Below are 9,488 nucleotides of genomic sequence, written 5' to 3'. Positions count from 1 at the left end.
TATTTTTGCAATTGCTTTTTAAAAGTAGACTTCATTAAACCTCACGAGAAGTCTACTCGATATCCTTTGAAAACAAAAAAAACATAGTAGACTTCATTTGAAGGCTTAAGAAGTCTACGAAAGAAAAGAGGTTATTTTTGTAGTTGACCGTATTTTGACTTTTTAATGTAGACTTCTTTTTAAAGTCTACTGTTTACGTCTGCACAAGAAGTCTACTTTTAAGTTACTTTTGTAGTTTGACCAAAAACGTATAGGTCATTTTAGTGTTTGACTAAAGTTTTTTAAAAAATAAAAAATTCAGAAAACTCTGGAAAGCTGCAGTAGACTTCAGAAAGAAGTCTAAAAACTGTAGATATATTTTTCGGTCAAACTTAGAAGGAATCTTTTTTTGAGTAGACTTCACAGTGAAGTCTACTCAAAAAATTCAATTGCAAAAATAACATTTTTTTTCGTAGACTTCTATTGAAAAAGTAGACTTCAAAAGTAGACTGTCAGAGAAGTCTACTTTTACATGAAGTCTACAATAGAAGTCTACTTTGTTAGTCAATGCATCGGTCAAATGCTAAAGTAACCTTTTTGGCCGGAAGTCTACTTCTGAAGTCTACTGAAGGAAAAGTCAATGGATTGGTCAATTGCAAAAATAACCTGTTTTTTAGTAGACTTCTTTAGTAGACTTCACTATGAAAAAGTAGACTTCTCCTCCAGTCTACGTTTGAAGTCTGCTTTAGAAGTCTACTTTTTGCAGTTTTTTTAAAAACGCGTTTTAGGCAAATTTATAAAGTATTTTTTTTAATTTTTTGGATTAGAATTGCTTCTTAGTAAGTGATTGAACTACCCAGTGAATTTCATTTCATTTCATTCGATATTTATTGTTGAATCAGAAGTTTCGATTTTTAAGCTACTTAGCTTATCAAAGTAGACTTCAGTAGACTTCATGAGAAGTCTACTAAGGAAGTCTAATTGGGAAGTTTACTATTTGTATTTATTTAAAAAACGCTTTCAAAAATATTTATAATGTTTTTTAAAATTTCTAGGTTTGGATATGCGTGTTAGCAAGTGGTTGAACTACTCAATGATTTTCATTTGATTTAAGTCGATAATTAGTGTGAAATCAATTTTTTGATTTATAAGCTAGTTAGCTTGTAAAAGTAGACTTCTCCAGCAGTCTACGGATGAAGTCTGCACACGAAGTCTAATTGCTAGAAAAATTTGTGTTCTATGTGTTTGCCATAATTTGGTTTATAATTATGTTTGCTAATATGATTTTTTTGTGTGTTTATTATATAGAATAGTTCAATTGAAAATAGGAGATGGAAAAGAACTTGTATTTTGTGCAATGTTTTTGTATTCTAGTTTACAAGTTAACATTTATAGTACAAGTCTCACAAGTTGATATTACATACAAAACTAAGTTGATAAAGTGACATAAGCTGATTTAAAACATTGTGTAAAAAAGAATATGTGCATTCAAGACTTTTAATCATGTTTAAGGCTTGTTATCATACTCCTTAAAAAGATAAACTGAAAAGATTTCCATATATTAACATCAATTTGCATTACATGATGCATATGTTTTACAATTTTTCATATTGATATTCTGCTTAATGACTATAACAAGAAAAACAACTTAATGATTATAATACAGTTGTTTACGACCGACGCGGCAATAAAAACTAGTTCAAGACCGAGCCCTCTTGTTGCTGCAAGATGGGCACTTGAACTGCTTGATGTGTTCAGCCCTGGCTAGGGGTGTCAAACGGGCCAGCCCGCGCCCAACGGGCCATATCCGCTGCGGATTTTTATTTTTGCGGTCTTTGATGGGCTGGCCCACTAAGATTGCGGACAACAAAATTATGTCCAAGCCCGCCCCGCCAAGCCCAATGGGTAAACGGACTAGCCCGCGGGCTGAAAATAAATCTTTAATTTTATTGAAGATTTATAAGGTTTAGGGTTTACCATATGAAGTTTATGGAATTCTATAATTTTATTGAATGAGAAACCTATGAATATATACAGAGTATGCAAGATACATTAAAAAGAATTATACATCGAGAATTCAATTTTAGTTACTGCAAAAACTTATATAAGCATGGCAGATTCTATAAAATTGATAAAGCATAAACAATATTAAAAAAATAAACAACTTACCATTACAAAGGTGATTGAACTGTTGAATTTAGTTTTCTGCAAATAATTGACTAGAAGCAGATGTTGTTTTTGACGGGAGAACTGAGAAACTTTGTTTCAATTTTAATATTCTGGTTTTTTAAATTTTGAGTTTCCTCCTTGGCTGCTATATTTAAGGTTTTTAATTAAGTTATAAGAGATTCTAGTAGTAACAAAAAGTCTTAATTTTTTCTGAAACGTTTTTTTTTCTTTGACATATATATATTAGCGGGTCAACCCACATACCCGCAACGGGTTGACCCGTTTAATCCGCGATCCGCAGCGGATCAACCCATAAAGCCCATTTTTTATTGGGCAAAATATATGTTGTCCAAGCCCGCGTCCATTAGGGCTTTAACGGGCCTGGCCCGCGGACAAAAGGCCCGATTGACACCTCTAGCCCTGGCTGGTGTTATCTTCACACACTTCCCATGGAGCCAGTTCTCACAAACGTCACAGCAGATCCAGAACTCATCGGCCGCATGCCCCACACTGTGTTTCTGCGGTAAGTTGAACTATTTGTTGACAGTAAGTTGAACTATTTGTTGACAGTAAGTTGAACTATTTCTGCGGTTAGGTGCTCTATTAAGCATGGCAGCAATCTGAGACAAAAAAAAAACAACAGAAGAATGTTTTTGAAAGTCAACAAATAGCTTTTGAAAAATGTGCAGAAAAGCAAAGGGTTCCAAAAAGTTCATCGGCCAATACGTACTGTGATTCAACAACCTCGCATCCATTCAAAAGATTCTCATAAAGATGGACCTGTAATCATTTAATAAATCACAGCCAGATAAGATAAGAGAAGATTAAAATAAAGTAAGAGATTCAGGCACAGAGAAAAGTTGCAGTATATAACCGTCTCTCTTCTAGTCATAATAATAACCATTCCCGTGTCATCAAATGGAGGCCGACCAGCCCTGCCACACATCTGCAAAATAGAGATTACTTCTCCCGCTAATATCATATAGACAACTACACATGCTTGAATAACATACCTGTAATAATAACTAAATTCATCAACCCGAGCATCTTAACATTTAAATAACAAAAAATCAAAATAAAGATATGGAAGAGAGAGAGTCTTGCAACGGACAACCAAAGAGAGTAACGATGGTTTACCATTTAGTGCCGGCGACCAACGAGAAATCCGGCAACGAGGAGGGAACCAGCTGCGGCAATGAAATCGCCCCTGAGATGTCTGGTAGCACTGGCGAGCTTGAGCTCAGCAGAGAGAACTCTGGCACACTTACGGATAGCAGAGTTAGGCTGCTTAGCCTGAATACCGCTGCATAATCAAACACAAAGTCAGATCAGCTAAAATGTCGAAACTCAAAAAAACAGGAAAATGAAGACTGTTTTTTTTTAAAAAGCGTTACATTTTCTCGAGGACGATTCCTTTGGCGTGAGATGAACCAGCAAAAGACTTCTTCCATTCATTTCCAAGGTGAGACTTCTTGTACTGCTTGTCAGCCGACCTCTGGTTAATCCGAAGTCTCTTGAGCTTGCGCCCAGCTCCCATAACCCTTGTCTTACTACAACATTACACCACATTAAACAACATTCAGCTTCGAGTAGGATATGAACAAACATAAGCTTTAATAACTAGAGCGCAGAGAAAATCACATGGGTTTTATTATACTCTAAATCTCCAGATTAGCTCCTATCTATTGAGTTAGCACTTAGCAAAATTAATTATAATCAATTGTGGATCCATGAGGAAAAGAAAAAAATGAGTAAATATATCGAGAAACGAACACACATTGCCACATAATCCCGATAGAACTCATTGATTGTCCGATGCCACAATTAAAATTCGAGTCATGACACCATTTCCAACAAAAAAAAATCAAAGCAGATTCGACTAAATCACTCATAATTCACCAAAACAACGAGAAAAACAGATTGCTAAAACGCTAAAAGAGCAAACAGAGACACAAGACAAAGGATCTACGATAGGAGAAACGTACCCCATGTTTGTAGATGAAGGAGAAGATCAACGGCAAAGAGGTATCTGCAGCAAGCAAGAGGAGATAGCTTTAAAGCGGCAGTGAAAACCCTAATCCCAGTGAAGGCAGTGACTCCTACGCTTAGGGTAGAGAAGAAATGAGAAGAGAGGGAAGAGAGGCGAAGAGGCCGGCGAGAGAGGCGAGTGATGCGCCGTTTAAGAGAGTGGCGAGAGTTTTTTTTCCACTAAAAAATTAGGGTTACATCTTATATATATGACTAATATTTTTTGGTTTAATTTTGATTTAATTTTTGGTTAAGAAAACTATTTTCGATTTAATTTCTGGTAAAGTTAATTTATTCGGTTTAGCAGACTTCTATATTGAAGTCTACTAAGTGTAAACCCTAAATCAAATATTTTGTTCTTCTTAATTTGAATTAACAAAATTTAAACTTATGAATATTAAAAAATAATTTATATACATTAGGATTACTAATATCTAATTTATGATTACAAATTTGAAACTAATATTATTTTTATAATTTTTAAAATTAAATTTTATGATTTAATTATACAGTAGACTTCATAAGTTATGTTAGAAGTTCTATTACTTTAAAGTAGACTTCGTCAAGGTTTAAACCGTAATTAGGACATCCGTTTTTTTATTTGGTCATACAGGAGTATATTGTCTTTTCACTACCCCATTATGTTATTTTTGCTAAACATTACATCAGGAGTCTACTTTTGTATTCAAAATCAAATTTTAGGTCATTTTTAGCAAAAACCCCAATTAACATAGTATCAAAAGTACCAAAAAAATTGTTTAATAACTGCAAAAAAAATAGTTTACTTATTGTCTTTTCACTACCCCATTAGGTTATTTTTGCTAAACATTACATCAGGAGTCTACTTTTGTATTCAAAATCAAATTTTAGGTCATTTTTAGCAAAAACCCCAATTAACATAGTATCAAAAGTACCAAAAAAATTGTTTAATAACTGCAAAAAAATAGTTTACTTGTAGTTAATGACTGATGTCACCTTTAATAAACCACATAAATCTATGCCGGTTTAATCGAATGACAAAATTTGAACCGATAATAATATTTGATATTCTTTTTACACTTGTTTCAATAAAAAACAGCAAAAGTTTTGTCTTTTTTTTATTCTTTTTTTTTCTATCACTCGAAATTTTGTATGTAACAAGGATTAAAATTAAAGAAATCTTATTTACACTCTCTCTGTTTAATTTAATAGATGTTTTAAGCTTTTCACACATATTAAGAACATAACATAAAATTTAATAATAATTGTATTATTTTCATAATTAATAATTTATTTAAACTTTAGCTAAACCAATAGTTTAATTATTTTTTTGAAGTTATAATTTATCATCATTAAGACATTAACTAAAAAAAAATTGCATAGAACCTTAAAATAAATTATATTTAAAAAAAAAAATTGTTTCCCTAAAACATATACTAATTTGAAACTTAGGGAGTATTATCCACTATTCAATTTCATATTCGTGAGTAAATTTAATTACTGATGATACCTTCAGTAAACCACATAAATCGGCGCCGATTAAATCTAATGACAAAATTTGAACAAGTCATAAAATATTAAATTTTTTATTACACTTGTCTCATTAAAAATGTTTTTTTTTTTTATATATTGAAGATTTGATATGGAGGTTCTCTCTCTGCTTTCTGATATATAACAGCGAGTCGCGAGCCCGACTTTTTCCTTCTCATTATTTTTCTTAAAAGTCCCCACCGAGTCGGCGAGCCCGACGTTTTATTTTGTCTTCAGTCACTCATTATCATTTTTTCTTGATAGTATAGCATCAAACTAGATAAAAATAAATATAGTGAGAAATTAATTAGTTCTATCTTAATTTTTTTTAAAAACTTATACTGTGCGTTTTACATGTATTAATGTAACATATGGTCATATGGATACATAATCAACATACAACAATACAAACTTTCAATCAGAATTCGAAGTTTTGTTTGTATCTATTCATTTCTAAATTAGATAAAATCTTGTATGTAACAAAGATTAAATCAAAGAAAATCTTACAAATATAGCTCGAAAAAACTGTAATGTATCACAAATTGTAATATTGTTAGTCATATGTACGTTAATGCTTCTAATCTGTTCTGGACCGTCTGGTAATGACCGCCCAACGGGGACTAATGGATTATTTTATTTTTATAATACCAACTACAAGTAAACTATAAGGAACACCGAAATTGTCGGATTTGCAGTTTCTTAGCAATGTTACGCCTAACCAAAAACCCATAAAAGCAGTGATAAACTCTCAAAATATTTCCAACAAAAGTAAACGAAATAAGAAAAAACACTCTCATTACTCTCTCTTCTTTTGACTCCTTCAACACTGTCAAGGGAAAATGTTTCCTGGCGTGGACGAGGCGGTTCAGGCGCTACTTCATGGACAAGAAAGTGCTAATCGCCTGAAGTCGGTCCTCGAACACCCGAGGACAAGCTCGGTTCCAACCGAGCCTCTCTTTGATACCGTTCTTGAGTCTTTCTCAACTGCTCTCTCGTTCTTTACCAACTTCACTTCTTGTGAACCTCGACAATACCATGATTCCTCTCAAAACATGGCTACTCTTGTTGCTCGGAAATCGCCAAAGAAGTAATTGACTTTAACAAAAATGAATCAAAACTCATTTGTCATCATTAATGTTTTTGTTTTTTGGTAAAAGCATCATCATCATCATCATCATCATCACCATCATCATCATCACAAATGTTTGATTTGATGTTTTCTTGAATATTCGATGTTTGCAGAAAGAGCTATACGAAAGACGGTTTAACGCACTACAGAGACGATTCACCAACTCCACTCCACCACGACGGTTTTTCTTGGAGGAAGTATGGACAAAAGAAAATCAAAACTTCTACCCACCAAAGGTTAGAAGAAATTACAAAACAACAGAGTAATGCTCTGTTTCAATATGCTCTGTTTCGATCTGCTCTGTTTCGATATGCTCTGTTTGGATCTTGCTTTTGTTTTATGGCAAACACTGAACAAGAGTTTATTGGCTGAAGATTCTTGGTAACTAATAGATAATTTCGATCTTTTGCGCAGGTGTTACTTTCGTTGTGCCTATGCGAAAGACCAAAACTGTAACGCTACGAAGCGGGTGCAGCAGATCCAAGACAGTCCTTCCGTGTACAGAACCACTTACATCGGAAAACACAAATGTCAAGTTACGGTTTTTTCGCAGCCTAGTGAAGATATCACAGACGGTTCCAAGATGATTCAATTCGATAGACTCGACCAACTCATGCCTGACTTGGTTCTCCCTCAACTCGTATCAGTTGATCACCAAGAAACCATCGAAAACGAAGGCACGTACCATACCAATACCATGAACCAAGATTATGTTAATGATGAGTTGTTGGTCGATGATGAAAAGTTTTGGGCGTATCAGTTTCCTCCGTTTTCTCCTGGAAATTTTATGTTCTTGGACAATATTTCTACTTTTGATTGAAACTCTTTTTAGGTTTGAACAAAGAAAATTCCTTAAGCTTCTTTGTTCACATTGTGGAGATTGTTTATTCTTCTTCGCTTTTTAAATTTTGCTGGCTAGCTAAGTGTCGGTATGTGTGATGTGTCATGTATTGTCTAGATTAGGTTTTGGTGAGTTTAGATTCATAGTTGTGTCACCGTTTTTTGCTTCAGATTACGTCATGCCAATGATGTATTTTGTGCGTAAGGTTATTCAAACATATTACATGTGACTGCTTTTTAAGGTCAAATCAACTTATAGTGAAACACTAAGTAAATTTATATCATAATTTGACAAATGGAAAAAATATTTAAGAATACACTCTTCATGTTCATGTCATGTTGCTGAGTCAGATGAACATTATCCTCTGAGTCCTGACTCGGGAATGACCTTGATATAGTTTGGACGGTTAAGGTGAAGACACGTGTACAGCTGAGATAAGCGGAGCCAGCTCAACGTGAATGGCCTAATAAAACAAACAGAACATTTTCATTTGAGGAACATCGAAAAAAGTTGTTGTTGCTTTTCTTTTCCTCTTTCTATTTTGGACTCTGTATCGTTGTTGTGGATTTGCATTTTGAGCTCAGAAATCTTTCTACCATAGATTTCTGAATCAGGTGTGTGAGGATCTTTGTTTCATGAATATTGATCTTCCTTTCTATCTTAATCGGTGTTCTTAAGGGTTTTCCCCAAATAAATTGTAACAAAGGTATCAGCAGCTACTTCGACCCTTGGCAATGGCGGAAACTCGTTCGCAAGCTCAACGCAAGGAGGCTACGGTTTGCGATTTGGAGGAGATGATGGGATCGTTCAAAGCTCAGATGCTTGAGCGATTTCAAGCTCTGGAATCGACAGTCGCTTCGCAGTAGGAGAAGATGGCGAGCACAGTCGCAGAGCTGTTCGAATCGATTCGCTTGTTTACCAGTATGGATCTGAAGATGGCGACATCATCTCGTCCACCCGATCGACCCCCTCCACCGGTTCCGCCGATACTAACTCCAGTTACAGATCTGACAACCCCTACTCATCAGACTCCACCAACAAACTACGACCGACGCTGGTGTGCGAAAGCATGGGGAGCGAGGGTATCACGAGGTTAGCTAAAATCGACTTTCCTTGATTTGATGGCACTGGGTTTAAGGAATGGTTGTTTAAGGTTGAGCAATTTTTTGTGATTGATCAAACTCCTTCTGAGTATATGGTGGGTTCAGCTTCGATTCACATAGATGGAGAAGCAGGAAATTGGCATCGTTCGGTGGTGGAATCTGAAATTCCAGTGGTGGGTTGGCAAGAGTGGGATGTGTACAGATCGTTGCTATTGGAACGCTTTGATGAACTACTGGATGATCCCATCGCGGAGTTGAAGCAGTTGCAGGAGACGGATGGGATACGGGAATATAATAGGAAGTTTGAGCTTATTTGCACTCGTGTTAAACTCTCCGAAGCATATTTGGTGAGTGCCTTTCTTGCAGGACTACGGTAGGATACACAGATGCACGTACGCATGTTTCAACCTAAGACAGTGCGTCACTGTTTGATGCTGGGACGACTCTATGAACTGGCGCACCCCAACGCTAAAACTCCAGGTTCATCATGGACACATTCTAAGCCCTTTGATGGCTCGAGACAATCTTCAGCAGAGGGTAAACCGAAGAAACCATGGGAGTTGAATCAAGCAAAACCGGCTTTATTACCTACTCCGGTTGATGCAGCACCAAAGAACATGCTGACCACAGAAGAGATGAATGATCGCCGAGCAAAGGGTCTTTGCTATTTTTGTGATGAAAAATATACTCCAGGTCATTATCTTAAGCACAAGAAGACGAAGTTGTATAT

At 35.3% G+C, this 9,488-nt stretch overlaps 2 protein-coding genes across 2 annotated transcripts; one reads left to right on the top strand and one right to left on the bottom strand.

Moving 5' to 3' along the window:
- Window positions 1-2,292: 2,292 nt before the first annotated feature.
- On the bottom strand, window positions 2,293-4,352 carry LOC18014346 (putative helicase mug81). The gene is made up of 6 exons (XM_006397097.2): window positions 4,134-4,352; window positions 3,543-3,698; window positions 3,286-3,451; window positions 3,023-3,161; window positions 2,879-2,928; window positions 2,293-2,768 (listed from the first exon to the last, which is right to left on the bottom strand). Exons 2-6 carry the CDS (start codon window positions 3,601-3,603, stop codon window positions 2,705-2,707), a joined length of 480 nt encoding a protein of 159 aa, XP_006397160.2. The 5' UTR covers window positions 3,604-3,698; window positions 4,134-4,352; the 3' UTR covers window positions 2,293-2,704.
- Window positions 4,353-6,524: 2,172 nt separating this feature from the next.
- On the top strand, window positions 6,525-7,634 carry LOC18014345 (probable WRKY transcription factor 64). The gene is made up of 3 exons (XM_006397096.1): window positions 6,525-6,772; window positions 6,928-7,050; window positions 7,229-7,634. Exons 1-3 carry the CDS (start codon window positions 6,525-6,527, stop codon window positions 7,632-7,634), a joined length of 777 nt encoding a protein of 258 aa, XP_006397159.1.
- The last annotated feature ends 1,854 nt before the right edge of the window (window positions 7,635-9,488 follow it).

Source organism: Eutrema salsugineum, unplaced genomic scaffold (genome assembly GCF_000478725.1).
Source record: "Eutrema salsugineum unplaced genomic scaffold, Eutsalg1_0 scaffold_3, whole genome shotgun sequence".
Classification (NCBI taxonomy): domain Eukaryota; kingdom Viridiplantae; phylum Streptophyta; class Magnoliopsida; order Brassicales; family Brassicaceae; genus Eutrema; species Eutrema salsugineum.
This window is presented reverse-complemented; position numbering and strand designations above follow the sequence as displayed.

Excerpts from the sequence above, each read along its gene's own strand:
- LOC18014346 (XM_006397097.2), bottom strand. The coding sequence starts at position 3,603 with ATGAATGGAAGAAGTCTTTTGCTGGTTCATCTCACGCCAAAGGAATCG. Across the intron at positions 3,162-3,285 it reads TTGGTCGCCGGCACTAAATG|GTATGTTATTCAAGCATGTG; the intron begins GTAAACCATCGT and ends TTATTATTACAG. Across the intron at positions 2,769-2,878 it reads TGCGAGGTTGTTGAATCACA|ATTGCTGCCATGCTTAATAG; the intron begins GTACGTATTGGC and ends TTTTTGTCTCAG.
- LOC18014345 (XM_006397096.1), top strand. The coding sequence starts at position 6,525 with ATGTTTCCTGGCGTGGACGAGGCGGTTCAGGCGCTACTTCATGGACAA. Across the intron at positions 6,773-6,927 it reads GCTCGGAAATCGCCAAAGAA|AAAGAGCTATACGAAAGACG; the intron begins GTAATTGACTTT and ends CGATGTTTGCAG. Across the intron at positions 7,051-7,228 it reads AAAACTTCTACCCACCAAAG|GTGTTACTTTCGTTGTGCCT; the intron begins GTTAGAAGAAAT and ends TCTTTTGCGCAG.